This window comes from Perca flavescens, chromosome 1 (assembly GCF_004354835.1).
Source record: "Perca flavescens isolate YP-PL-M2 chromosome 1, PFLA_1.0, whole genome shotgun sequence".
NCBI lineage: Eukaryota > Metazoa > Chordata > Actinopteri > Perciformes > Percidae > Perca > Perca flavescens.
Window position 1 is genome coordinate 25,709,965 of NC_041331.1, and position 14,774 is coordinate 25,724,738.

General features: G+C 37.2%; 1 protein-coding gene across 2 annotated transcripts; it reads left to right on the forward strand.

Moving 5' to 3' along the window:
* Positions 1 to 300: 300 nt before the first annotated feature.
* Positions 301 to 12,556, forward strand: rab27a (RAB27A, member RAS oncogene family). 2 transcript variants are annotated; one of them, XM_028576529.1, is made up of 6 exons: positions 301 to 421; positions 8,923 to 9,091; positions 10,272 to 10,357; positions 10,482 to 10,585; positions 11,183 to 11,306; positions 12,186 to 12,556. In XM_028576529.1, the coding sequence occupies exons 2-6, from the start codon at positions 8,939 to 8,941 to the stop codon at positions 12,379 to 12,381; spliced, it is 663 nt and encodes a 220-aa protein (XP_028432330.1). In that variant the 5' UTR covers positions 301 to 421; positions 8,923 to 8,938; the 3' UTR covers positions 12,382 to 12,556. The 2 variants fall into 2 exon arrangements, with proteins under 2 accessions (XP_028432330.1, XP_028432337.1); XM_028576536.1 differs by lacking the exon at positions 301 to 421 and adding an exon at positions 430 to 589.
* The last annotated feature ends 2,218 nt before the right edge of the window (positions 12,557 to 14,774 follow it).

Sequence of the window (14,774 nt, forward strand, 5' to 3'; positions counted from 1 at the left end):
TTTTTTTCTGGGGACCCGGTTCCCGGACCCCACTTATCCAGTAATATTAATCTGAAATGGACGTCTGCATAAGGACTTTAAGAACTTTTACTTGGGTAGGCTACTATATTTATATTTTAGGCACATACTTTTGGAATAAGGAGTACTTTATTTCCTTCTAAAATGTGTTGGAGTAGAAGTTGGAATAAGGAGTACTTTATTTCCTTCTCAAATGTGTTGGAGTAGAAGTATAAAGTAGCATGAAATAAAAAATAGTCGAGTTGAGTTCCTTGAGCAGCCGACATGTAGCTAGCCTATCATGTTCCGCCTCTGGGTGTAGTAGTGTAGCAGCGCTTCCCCTTCAGTTTAGCTTAGCTTAGCTGTGAGTAATGAAACGGCCGTTGGCTCCGGGAGGAGGAGGAGTTGTTTCCCAGCAGCCACGGTAAGTAAATGAGGTGTTCAGTGTTAATGAAGCTGGTCTCATGTCAACTAATGACCCAGAGTCAACGGAGAAAGTAAAGCCATCGTTTATTACCTCTCAGTGAAGTCTTAAACGGTGTAAACTACTTCTTTACACCAGGACACAGTGCGCAGCAACGCCCCGGGGCTGGTGAGTTTGTTAACAGAAGACTCTTTTCAGGAAATGTCAGTCGAAGAAATCCGTTTGTAGCATCTGTCAGGAGTTAGCAACGGGTTGAAAAGTTTTCTTTGAACTTGAATTCACTCGATTGTCTTAGTAACAGCAAATTCACCCTCGCATAATGATAATGTTGGCGTAGGGAAACATGTTTACACCTGCCTTATCCTCTTCTCAGAGTTGATCGCTTATTCCTCACTTGCTCAATAGCTATTACAGACCAACTCTTTATACAAGTACAACACTGGTTTCTCCATGCAGGACTACAAGTTATTAACATTTATCACAACGTTTAGGCATTTGGATCCATATGTTGGCTGCAATATGTCTGACAGAGCTGGGAGGATGGCATCCAATTAGTCTTCTTGGCAGGATCCACATTAAGTAGGTGTATGTATATGTATATATATGTATATATATGTATATATATATATATATATATATATATATATATATATATATATATATATATATATATATATATGTGTATATGTATGTATATATATGTGTATGTATATGTATGTATATATATATATATGTGTGTGTGTATATATATATGTATATATATATATGTGTGTGTGTGTATGTGTATATATATATATATATATATATATATATATATATATATATATATATATATATATATATATATATATGTATGTATGTATGTATGTATGTATGTATGTATGTATATATATATATATATATATATATATATATATATATATATATATATATATATATATATATATAGTGGTTATTTCTTGCCACCAGGTCGCCCAACGTAGTGCCACATGAGGACCAGCTGAGGCTTTTTATACGTTTCGGTTAATCGATTAGTGTTTAGTTAGTAAGAGAATGAGTTTTATGTGCCTCCCACTGCCCGGTGCTGCTGCTGCTCTTACTGCAGATAAATCCTTGCATGGTATTTTAATGAGCAGATAGTTACCAGCTTTGGCAGCCAGAAGTTTTAAAAATACATGTTGCCCATAGCCTAATCCTTAGATTTTATTCTGAGCTGCACATCATTATAGTGCTGCACCCTTTCAAGTTTATGGTATGTGCATATCCGGATTTTCCCTAAAGAGCTGGCATGTTGGACAGCTGCCCAGGGTGGGTCTTCCACTGCTCCCTGACAAATGATTAAAGCTGCTTTTTGTTTGCTGGTCTGCATGGGTGGTAGTACTTGGCTGGCAAACACAGCTACTATGTTAACTCCCACTGCAGGAGAAAATGCCAACATATATTAATGTAGATTAAGGTTTATTTAAACTTTATCAAAGTAGCAAAGCCTTGAGATAAAAAAGAAAATGCATAAATGACAATACGTTACAGTAAAACAACATGAGATAGATAATAAAAATATTCCACAAAATCAGAATCAAACAGAAATACATTACAATCATGTCAAATATTGAATCAACCTAAATAGCAACTTAAGTCCTCCCATGGGCTGTCAAAAGCCCTAAAAATAAATAAGGCCAGTCATGGTTCCAGTGATTAAGACAGTCAAACATGGTGGTGCAGCCCTGTGTCCCCATAAAAATACTCTGATAGGGGTGCAATGTTTTTTTTTTTTTAAGACAAGACCAACATCCGGTATTTTCTCATACTCATATCAGCCGAGACATGGATTTAATTTATGAAATCATTCGGTAAAGGTTTTCATACATTCTTGCAAGGCAATTAAGACATTTTAAAAGAAGGATATGATAGCTTTATTTAGTTTTCTAATAGGGATGCACTCAGGGCCAGATTAACCCAGTAGAAGGCCCCAGAGGGAAAATACACTGTGGGGACCCCTGTTTCTCCTCCTTTCTGCACATTGTATATGTTAGTAATTCATTTGTGGTAAATTAATTAAGCATACATTTAATATTAAAGTGCACCATGTAACCATGCTGTATACTGAAATAATAAAAGCCTTAAAACTAGATTTTAACTTAGGGCCCCTCCACAAGGTGGGGTCTCAACATTGGGTAACAGTGCAGCTGTTTAAGGCCCCTATCATTACAGTGTTTTGTATTTAGAATTGGTATTAGGAGTGTATTGTGTATTGTACTGGAGTAAAAAATGTAAAAGTATGCATTCCTTTTCTAATTTGTATTCAGTGACTCCTATTAAAAAGATATAAAAAATATTAGTTCAAAATATTGCAATAAAAAAGAAAAGATACTGATTATTATATACTGATCTTATTAAAGCTGACATTGACTGACCTACTCAATATGCCAATATACTGGTGCATCTCTTATCAATTAAGAATGATAAACTTTCCTCCACACCATCCTGCAGAACATATGTCAGGATAATCATCAGTTGTATGTTGCTGTTGGTTTTGTACTAGGCTAACCCTTTTGTTGCTGTTAATGACATCTATTTGGCTAAGATGAGCATCTCACTTGGTATTTAACTGCTGCTTCTGAAGCCCTTACAACTGAAGGGAGTATTGTATTATGTGACACCTTAATTCAGTAGTACAACAGGGCCTTGTTTGTTTTCTGTTAAAAGGTTGGGGGAAAACGATACTGTCGAATTTCTTTTCCTCCTAACCCAATGTAGTTTAACTTACTTGATTTCTAAGGCATAAAAGGTAGTTAAGGGAAGTTAATATATTGAGATGGTAATTGAAAGACCAGACCTCTTAACAACAGGCAGCGATGAAGTCTCAGAGGTCTTCTTCTGCTTTCCTAATATCAGCTCTTTGACGTGAAACCAGTATCACTATGTTTCATTTGGAGAGGTCTCCATCCAGTAGAGGAGGCCTGGTAGTGGAATTGTTGTTGAAGAAAGGTTTATGTAAGGCAGTATTTAGGATAATACTTCTTGTTCTTTCTATTTACCGCACTCAGTGTTTTCTTGCCTATCACGGAAGATCATACTCTGCCGTCAGAGCTCACTTCCTTTTCACAGCTGAGATAGTGGACTGGGAAGTGTAATATGACTGGGAAATGGCCTTGAAAGTTTAGTTTTTAGCACATCTTTGTGTACTAGACATATTATGCATGAACATTTGCTTTCTTTTCATTATAACATTTGCTTGTTTACATTAAATTAAACTATTTCTTGTGTGCGATTGGGGCTCCATAAAGAAGTCGTGTGATTAGCCTGATAATGATCGTCAGAAATTTGCTGACACAATCTGCAACTCCAGCAGTTTGTTTTTTTCTTTACTGTCTCTTCTGTGACCTGCTTTCACTGAAACAGAAATCAGATACTGATGCAAGGTTTTGTGCTAGGGTTTTCAATACTAAAGACAGTAAGTTGGGTAGAAAAATATAGGCGTTAGAGATCTTTAATGTTATTATAAGAAGTGTAAAAAAAAGTTCAGTTTGAAACTGTGGCTGGACAATTAAGACTCTGGTGCCACAGTCTAGGTCATTAATGGGAAACACTGTGTGACACAGCCACGATGGATTATATAATAATTCTAATAGTAATAATGTCTAATGTCCTTCTATGGCAAGTCAAAATGTCTGCTGTGAAAAAGGTCTACTGACATGCAGTTGCTAGTTTATTAGGTACAACTAGTTTAAGCTAATGCAATCTACAGAACAGGAGGTGTTGATTCATGTTTAAATAGTAATTTTGGAGGTCTACCGTCGATATAAATGTGGTGGACAACATTTTAAAGAAACATGCCCACAAACTACATCCTACAAAATTATCATAAAGTTGATTTAACACCTCTCTAAAACAGTTTTAACAAACATTGAACAGTATAGCCTTCATGAAAGGAGGATTTACTGCAGGGTTGTTGTATTGGACTGCATTAGTTTTTAGCTAGATCTATCCATACATCCATCGTCATACGCTTGTTCAGGGTCGGGTGGTGGGGACAGCAGCAGCTCCAGCAGGGGACCCCAAACTTTCCTTTCCCAAGCCACATTAACCAGCTCTGACTGGGGGATCCCGAGGCGTTCCCAGGCCAGAGTGGAGATATGATCTCTCCACCCAGTCCTGGGTCTTCCCCGAGGCCTCTTCCCAGCTGGACGTGCCTGGAACACCTCCCTAGAGATGCGCACAGGGGGCATCCTCACCAGATGCCCAAACCACCTCAACTGGCGGCTTTCGATGCAAAGGAGCAGCGGCTCTACTCTGAGTTGACTGAGCTTCTCATCCTATCTCTAAGGGAGATGGCAGCCACCCTCCTGAGAAAACCCATTTTGCTGCTTGTACCCTGGAATTTGTTCTTTGGGTCATGACTTTTAGCTAGATGTACATAATAAATTAGTCAATGTTTGGGTTTTGGAGTGGAAGATAAGAGGAAAGTGGTATAATCAAAGATGAAGTGTGCAAGGAAGTTGTGATCTGAGCAACACGATTTTCACTGACCAAACGGAAGCAACACAGTTTACAGTTTCTCTCTGGGCTTCGGTGCTTTACTAATAGCTACATCTTATTTATTTTTAATAACATAACAGAGTGGGACAAAAATCTTAACTGTGTGGGTTTGATTGTGACTTTGTTTTTAACTTTTAACCCACATGAGTGAAAACAGGCCCACAAACAGGAATGTGGACTTCATAGTCCTGGGCCTTGTTGGTCTTTGCTCACCGTTTATGGCCACATCAGTGCTTGTGGGAACTATTTCCATCACAGTGCATTTATCATGGATCTTGATTTTGTATGAGACCATAAGCTGCTTATGGCTCCAGATGAAAGGTTCAGTAGGGGTTACAGTGAAAGAATGTAAGATTTGTCTGAAGACTTTAACATGCACTGGTCATATGATACATCTGCGCTTTGAATGTTTTGATCGAAATTAGTGGACCATGTCAAATGTTTTATCCAGTAGATGTACTGTAGTAGAGTGCTTCTTATTCTCATTGTGTAATGGAATATGTATGATTGATTCAACTGTTACTTCAAAATGTGTAGAACAACAAGCTACTAATCTGTGGAGAAAAATGACAACTACTTTCTTGCAGTGCAGTGAGTAGACAGAAATGTAAGGGTTGTCTGTAGCTGGAGAGAGGAATCTAAAATGCTTCCTGTCACTGTGTCAGCGAGATGAAACAGCTCTTACGTCACACACATTAGCCCACAATGCTATCAACTGTACAGATCTACATCTGGAGGTCTGGCATAATATTGTAAAAGTGTACAAGCTGTTGCATTGCATTGGCTGTAGGTTAAACTACACAGTATACAGTGTATAAGCCTAATGGAGGGGGACCTTAGCCTGCTTCTTTTGTTTCTTTTAAGATGTGTAGAAAAATGTGGAAAATAAATGTTAGACCATATGTATGGATAATTAATAGTTAGCAAGCTAAGCCTACATGCTGGGATTGACACCTTTTCACTTGTCCTTTTAGATTATAAATGAACGAAAACTGATTTCCACATAAAAACATTTTGTTATTTAATACAGCAACAAAATGGTGCATTGGAGAAAAAGTAACACTAAAAGGACAAATAAGATAATTTTATTTATCTAATTTTTTTGTGGCATTTTGACACATTTTGCCTTTAACAAATATTGTGCCTCCTGCTATTTAGATATTGCACTAGTACATTTTGCATTTCCGATAAAATTCTGATTAATTGCTCACTCCTAATATACACTATGTTACAGTAAGTGTGGGAAGATTATGAGCTCTCCCTGTGCTGTGTGTGTTATTGGTTCGATGTACCGTTGTGGTTACATAAATATTAGGGTACTGAATTCAATACTTTTTAGGCACCAACCGAGTTACCTCTTAAGCATTGAGTATCGAAAAATGCCACATCATTCAATAACCAATTTCAATACTTTAGGAGTTAATCTCATCAGAGTCAGTGAGCCAATAAGCAAGCAGCATGCTTCTACCAAGATCTAATAATGTTTGTGATTGGCTGTCTAACATTACACATCGTAGAGACATGTAGGAAACACTCTACGTTACACAGAGACGGCTCAAGTAGTAAATATTAGGACATGATGTTCCTCTTGTAACTCTATATCAGAAAACTGGTGTCCTCAGTTCAAACCAGTGAAGCCATGTAGAAATGATACTTAGTACTTTGATTAAATGTAAATTTCATCTGGTAAATCAACCAGTTAGACTGGAAAGACGACAGACAAGACAGCAGGCCAAATGCCTAAAGGCTCTGACACACCAACCCAATTATTGGACGTCGCACAGTCTGGCAAGGTCGGTGACTCAAGTCTGTTCGGTGTATTCCATGCCGTTGTCAGTCGGAGGAGCCGTCGGCATCCATTTTGGCCGATTTGATTTGTTAAATTGGCCAGTGGGCAGTTGGACTCAGTGACCAATCTGATTGGTGGAGTGCTAGCCCTTGACTAGCAAATCAGTGCTTCTTCCACAAGAAGAAGCCCGAGAGCTGACAACGGCAGTATCTTCTTATTACTAGCCATCGTATTTTCTTCTGTTCAGCGAGTAATGACAACAACGATCCTTCTTGACAACTATCAACATGATGATGAAAACAATGACTGACGACCGCGTGCTCTGTGTTTACCAGGTCTTGAGAGATGTTCCGTCATTTCCGGTTTTCATCTTTTTGGCGATGATACAGATAAGCGCCGCCTGCTATTATGGAGACGTATTACGTCTCGCGCACTCGCAGAATGTACGCTCAAGTCGGCGTCGCTTTGGTGTGTTCCGACGCACTTTTTTGAGAGGCAGCTGTCCGACTGCCTTTTCTGCTGATGGTCGGCCATCGGGCTGGTGTGTTAGAGCCTTAACACAGAAGTGTTGGTGTTGACGGAACTGCATGAACAGATTAAGGGAATCAGTCCCTCCAATCTGCATCACCTTTAGCCTGCAGAGGAACTTAAAAAAAAACAATATATATGATGTTTTGCCTAAATTATCTCTAGGAACTTGACAGATCATAAAGCCCTTACACAGCCATAGTCCACACACACACACTTCACTTGTGTTGCCAGCTTACTTCTCTCAAGATGGTGTGGATAAGTACTGTACAAATTTGACTTGATTGACCTCGCCCTCCCTCTCCGGTTAGTTCTGTTGCACCTGTTGACGGCGTTGTTGACAGAGTTTTGTGACATCACATTACATTAAATATTAATTTTAAAAGTTGCCACAATTAGGGCTGGGTATCGCTCAAAACTCTTCGATACCGGTACCAAAACCAATACTGTGACTTTGATACCGGTTCCTAAACGATCTACCAATTTTATAAAACAAAAAGAAATGTATACTTTATTTAATTTATTTTATTACAGGGACAGTGTATATTAATAAACATTTCTGTCAATATGCCAGAGTTAGCCAGAAGGCTATTTTTAATCTGCAGTCCCTAGACAGATGGTAAAAAAAAAAGTCACCCTAAAAGAAGGTAAGGCACAAATCTTTTTATTTATTTTTCAGCTCCTACTACTTGAGCCGTCTCTGTGTAACGTAGAGTGTTTCCTACATGTCTCTATGATGTGTAATGTTAGACAGCCAATTACAAACATTATTAGATCTTGGTAGAAGCATGCTGCTTGCTTATTGGCTCACTGACGCTGATGAGATTAACTCCTAAAGTATTGAAATTGGTTATTGAATGATGTGGCATTTTTCGATACTCAATACTTATGATGTAACTCGGTTGGTGCCTAAAAAGTATTGAATTCAGTACCCAGCCCTAGCCATAATGTAATGAAAAAATAGTGTGCGTGGCAAGTGCACTATTTACTGCTAACATTCCCACAATGCAATGCAATGATGATTCATAAGTGTCCAGGGAGTGTCTATTATATAGAGAGCAGTGAATGAGTGACACAAGCACATTATTATATTTTTATTCTTGCCCAGACAATAATAAGTCTTGTGTTATTCTATATTTTTCTTATTGTCAACTAATGCCATGCAATGACCAAAACCAACAATTAGTCTCTCTCTCAATACTCTCCAACCTAACCTTTCTGGGTTAGACTATTGAGAGTATTTATTTTATAGTCCCAGCCCATGGACATAGTCTGGCATTGCCCTGTTTTCACAGTGCTGTTTCAGTGCTGAAGTAAGGTCTGGCTACACCGCTTGTCATTCTGGGATATGGGGGGGAAAAAACACTCTGGGTTGTTTGTATTTCTTTCAATCAATCACAATCGTCTTGGGCGGCACTGATCTTTGAATTCAGCTACGGTGCCCTTGCAAAATACTGTAGATAGCAGAGATAGCGGAAGGGGAGGAGAATCGGATACCAGGCTTTATTCTAGCACTGTACTTCCGGAGGACCAGACTACCATGGACATGGATAGGAAAAAGTACTAACACTTCATTTAAAGATGTATTTCTTTGCAAAATAGTGTGATTGTTGGTTGACTGAGTTGTTTTGTTTGTGTGTTTCAGAAATTAAGCGCTCACTATGTCTGATGGGGACTATGATTACCTCATCAAATTCCTAGCGCTAGGTGACTCTGGTGTGGGAAAGACGAGCTTCCTCTACCAATACACAGATGGCAAGTTTCACTCCAAGTTCATTACTACAGTTGGAATAGACTTCAGAGAAAAAAGAGTGGTAAGTTTAATACATTTTGACTAAAAGCCAGCATTGGAATTGTTTGGATTACTTTTATTCAGTACTTCAGTAAAAACACACTACGGCCTTCACTTCTGAAGAAACATTTGCTTGTGTCCAAGTGTGCTACAAGCATTTATGGCTGCCTTATTAGGGGCTTAAATGCATTCCCACAGCATTAAGTAACTCTTGTAACAAAAGACTACTGATGAATGTTTCAAAAGAAATCAGAGTACCGGTAATGACTAATGTTGAAGCAGCACCCTCCTTAAGAATAAACACTTACATACCATTGGCAAACAGCTGAGCAGTGTTCATATTTACTCAATATTTACTCATTATTGCTACTGACCTCAAGCTCCAAGAATATAGCCTGATAACAGTTTTATCACAGCTATACTGGAGTTTCAGCCAATCCATGACAATTTATGTTAAGTGACTGAATGTCATCAGTGTCCAATCATTGACCATCTTTTTATTAGAAGTGTTTCCATCATCTCTGATAAAAAGATAAAGATACAGCAAGTGAATACTCTACAAGGAAAATTTCAATATACCTGTTTTTGACAGCTGTGATTTGAAGTCGCACTTACAGAGTAGTTGTTGTCAATATCATAATTAGTCATCATGGTTGAAACACAGTAAGGTCCCAGTATCACAGTAAGACCAGAGATGTGCAGCAGGCATCCAGTTGACCACCAAACACCAGATTAATGCTGACATATTTATGATAAAGTCAAATCTGTGAAAACCTTTTCACGTATGGATTAAAAATGTTTTGAAAATAAGCCCAAGTTGTACAGCTCAACATATAACAAGCTGCCTTTTTGAATCTTTGAAACCACTGAAATGCAAAATTAATGAAAGAAATATGATGCAGAATATGAAATATTAAGGTATAGATTTGAATGTTTTGATTGTCAGTGATTATTGGCACACAAATAGACAATACACCATGAAAAGCCTATTTTGACTATGACTCTGAATGTGATCACAGAATATGGCTCACACTCAGATATATAAAACACATGTTTACATTGGCTATACATCTGTTAGGCTGTTTATTCCTGTTTTAAAGAGATGTGTTTAGGCTTTTTTAGGTTTTATGGCTGTGTATATCAGATTTAGATCCAAATTTTATTTCAGTTAGTTTGACCTGACCCATCTCTGTATCACTCAGACATACAAATCAACGAATCCAGATGGATCTTCTGGTAGAGGACAGAAGATCCACATGCAGCTGTGGGACACTGCAGGACAGGAGAGGTACATGAAGTGATTTCTCACCTTCCTAAAACCAGGTCTTGTCCTCAGTTGTTCAAAATGTGTCTTTGTCGCTATTTTTTATATTTCTTATGATGTGGTTCTTTATTTGTCTAAATGTTGTCAGGTTTCGGAGTTTGACGACCGCGTTCTTTAGAGATGCAATGGGTTTCCTCCTCCTGTTTGACCTCACAAATGAACAAAGTTTCCTCAACGTCAGAAACTGGATGAGTATGTCCTCTTGATATACCACTCTAAATGTACACGTTTAGTCATTAAACTGACGATCCTATCAAATTATTTTACTTATTTATTAAGTTATTAAGAGCACAAGACATTAACAATATTAAATTCCTTGTTGACTACCAAAATACTTCCAGTGAATGATGACCAAACACTCTTTGTGTTCATTAAACATATAATCTTCCAGTTAAGAATAAGTCTTTTTCTGCAATTTTTATTCCGACCTGAACTTCTGTGTGTTCATTAAACATATAATCTTCCAGTTAAGAATAAGTCTTTTTCTGCTATTTTTATTCCGACCTGAACTTCTGCTGCTACTGTGCTCAACTTTCTTCTTTCATGTGAATATTGTACATGAATGCTTGGTATCGTTCTCAAAAGCAAACATATAATATACACATATATTACTGTACTATTATTGTTGTTATACATATGTGTAATAACAACAGAGTGAAAACATTGTAATTTCCCCTTACGAAATTAATAAAGTATTTATTATTATTATTATTATTATTATTATTATTATTATTATTACACATTAAAACAGGACTAAATGCATAATAAATTGCTGAATGTGTCTTTCAGGTCAGTTACAGGTTCACGCATACTGCGAAAGTCCAGACGTTGTTTTGTGCGGTAACAAATGTGACCTATCAGATCAGAGAGCAGTCAGTGAAGAAGAGGCCCGTGAGCTGGCAGAGAAGTACGGGTATGTCTCAGATTTGATCCATCTGTACATCAAGCTTTCCCTCATTTGTTTGCCAAGAAGGCAGTGGCTGACTTGTGTGCCAAAGTCTGTGCCAGAGAATGTGAGACTAAATTGGTCCTCCTCGAAAAGCAAATATTTGTGCATGTGTAAAATATATCCTGCTCCGGCCCTGTTAGACACACCTTCACTAAAAACAGACATATTGTAGTGGAAATGTACCCTCTAAAATGTTTTAAATTCCTTCGAGAGAGAGATAAACCTCACATATCACCCCAAACTGACTCTGCTCCACAGTTAATATTGTCTCCTTTTATTATCTTGAATTTTTCAGCCATTAGCCTGTAAGATGAATGTATTTGGTTCAGGTATATTAAGTAAAACCAAAGAAATGTATTAAATAAACTTTTGTGTGGATTTCAGTGCTTTGATCCTTATGGGACTCAGAGCCCCACATTGTATGATTTATGTTTTTAAGTTTTAAGATATAGGCTGACGATATTCTACTTTTTTTTTTTTTTTTTTTTTTTATGTCAACAAATACCAGGAAAAGACCAAAAACCAACAATAAATGTATCCAACTACCAAGTATTGTCTGTATTATAGAGCTCCATTGATGCCCCTATTAAAACAGTGTCCAGCTGTTTTAGGAAATAGCTGAGCCTTTAAAAAAAAAAATGCAACCATATATTTTGTGCCGTGTTTATAAAGATTTAAATCTTTAGTAGGAATTAATGGGTTTGAGAGCAACACAGAAGGCTATGGAAGGTGGAAAGTACTGAGGGACAGACTTTAGTTTGCTGGTTTTTGGTCTTTTTACGGAACTGAAAATGACAAGATAGAATAACCAACTCCAGCCTTTTCTCATTTTCTTCCTTGCAGAATCCCATACTTTGAGACAAGTGCTGCAAACGGGCAGAACGTCAACAAGGCTGTGGACGTCCTGCTGGATCTTATCATGAAGAGGATGGAACGATGTGTTGACAAGTCCTGGATCCCTGATGGGACCGTCAGAGTTAATGGACCCACCAACCCAGACATCTCAGAGGGCTCTGTTGGGGGCAAATGTGCATGTTAGAATGAATGATGATGGTTTCACATCTATGCCCGTAATACTGAAACAAAATAGGAAGGCATCCAAGGTTAACCGTGGAGTATATATATATATATTTACTGATAAACTTTCATTGACATGCTGTATTATTTGTCCGTGAAGAGATAAGTGCCTTTTGAATGTAGGTATTTTATTTGAATTCATATAATGGGTCTTTTGACTAATTCATTCATATTGGGGATATTTATTCTTATGACATCTTGCTGAAATGTCCAATTTTAGTCATCAGTCTGATATGCTGATCATACTTACAGGTATGAACGTTGTGCTCAAAGTCGCAACAAAGAGTGCTGCCCTGCCAGGTGTGCTATATATATATATATATATATATATATATATATATATATATATATATACTGTTAATAATCTTTACTTGCTGTAAAGTTAGCGTAGATTCACACTGCAATTAACTCAAGAAAGAAGTATGTTTCTCGTTGTACAGTCAGATACATGTTGACTGTGATACCTGCAGTCATGGTTTAATGATGGAGATAAATTTGCCATGAAATTTACTTTTAGGAAACTTTAGTTCCATGCTATTGATGCTCTGCTGAATACTGCAATCTCATTGTTGCTTACAATGTTTGCACTTATTTGTCTCCAAAACACAAATTATAGAATACGGTCTGGCCATGTCATTGACACTTCATTATATACAGGGACACGTTTGGCCAATAATTACAAACATTGGTGCTCAGTAGTTTGATAAAAAGAATAAATATGTCAAAGTAAAACCTTAGCAGGAACTCAGGTAATTCAGGTTGTTTATCCTGCCGTATGATGGACCCATGCAATTTTTTATTTTTTATTCTCTCAATATTATTAAAGAAAGAAATATAAATGCAAAATCTTACTTTAGCTTTTGTAAACATTAAGTAGCACCAGCTGGTAAAGCTGACCCTCAGTCCCCTGTATAGCAAATTTTTATCATTATTAACCTGTGACAATGCCTTCAGTTTTAAAATGTACATGTTTTAAAGTATACAGGAGAGATCCTAGATACTCATATCTTATGCCCAGGATGATAACATATGGATATTAGTTATCACCTAAAACAATGACCATCTCCTTTTTTGGAGCATTTGTAGGCCTTTATTGACAGGACAGATGAAGACATGAAAGGGGAGAGACATGCAGGAAAGGGCCACAGGGCAGAGTCAAACCCGGGCCCGCTGTGTCGAGGAGTAAACCTCTATATATGGGCACCCGCTCTACCAACTGAGCTATCCGGGCATCCAACAATGACCATCTCTGCTGCCATTATAAAAAGAAATACACTTTTTTCCAAATAAAACTTCCAACTTCAGGGAAAATGAGCACAGGTGCTATTTCACACAGCAAATAGTATGTTTTGATGAGTAGGGCTATTGTTTAAGCCCTCATCTCCTAATTACATTTATCCTAAGACAATATGCATCAGGATCTGAGGTAGCTAAACACATTTCTGATAGAAACCCTGTATTCAAGTGTTAGATGCAGTAAAAAGAGGTTAGGTGCTCAAGGACATCAGTGAAGGCTAAGCTGTTGAATTTGTGGACTTTTGAACCCCAGATTTCTTTTATTGGTACATTTTATGAATAAGGCAGTAAGACAGGGCCTCCATTTCAATTTACTTTTAAAATCCTAATGCTCACCCTTTCAAATCTGTTTATAATACTACTGATATTTTATATTATAGTTTAATAGCTTCACACACAAATCCATATTATTTGTATTATGCCTACACTGTCATCCTTTGCTGTATAAAAGGGTGGAAGTGAAGTTTTAGTGAAGACACACAAGTCCATTTTTCCATGTGCTCACAGATTTGAAAAACTACCACTAAAATTGAATTAGATTAGATTAGTAAAACTACACTGAAATATTTCAATTTTTCAATTGTGCCTTACAGTTTCATATGCAAAATATGTAAATTATGTCCAAAAATAAACATTTCTATTTATGTATTCCTTGAAGCAGTATCTCATTTTATCTAATGAATTTTCAAAATGTTGACCAAGTGCTTTGTAAAAGGGCAATTGATACCAGGTCCCATTTATAGGCACTATTATTCTGTTAGGTGTGCAATTAATGGCATAGAACACTGAATGGTAATTATCTCACCATAATATATGAAATATTCAACCTCCTAATGTTCGTTTTTCAGCATTTCATGATACCACAGCCAGAAATTTAAAAAGCATTATTTTTGTTATCTGCATCTCACTGACGTGTGCACAATACCCCATCATAGCAAATATATTATTCACACGTTTACAATTTATTAAACATTTAAAGCAGTGACACACTTTTCTTCAGGTCATCCTAGATTTGTCTACAGTGTGGCTGGAGACCATTTGCTGCCAATTCAATCATTG

What these genes read in the sequence shown, in the direction of transcription:
- rab27a (XM_028576529.1), top strand. Translation starts at nt 8,939, where the DNA reads ATGTCTGATGGGGACTATGATTACCTCATCAAATTCCTAGCGCTAGGT. An exon ending in CAACGTCAGAAACTGGATGA is followed by an intron (nt 10,586 to 11,182) that starts GTATGTCCTCTT and finishes TGTGTCTTTCAG; the next exon opens with GTCAGTTACAGGTTCACGCA. An exon ending in GAGCTGGCAGAGAAGTACGG is followed by an intron (nt 11,307 to 12,185) that starts GTATGTCTCAGA and finishes TCTTCCTTGCAG; the next exon opens with AATCCCATACTTTGAGACAA.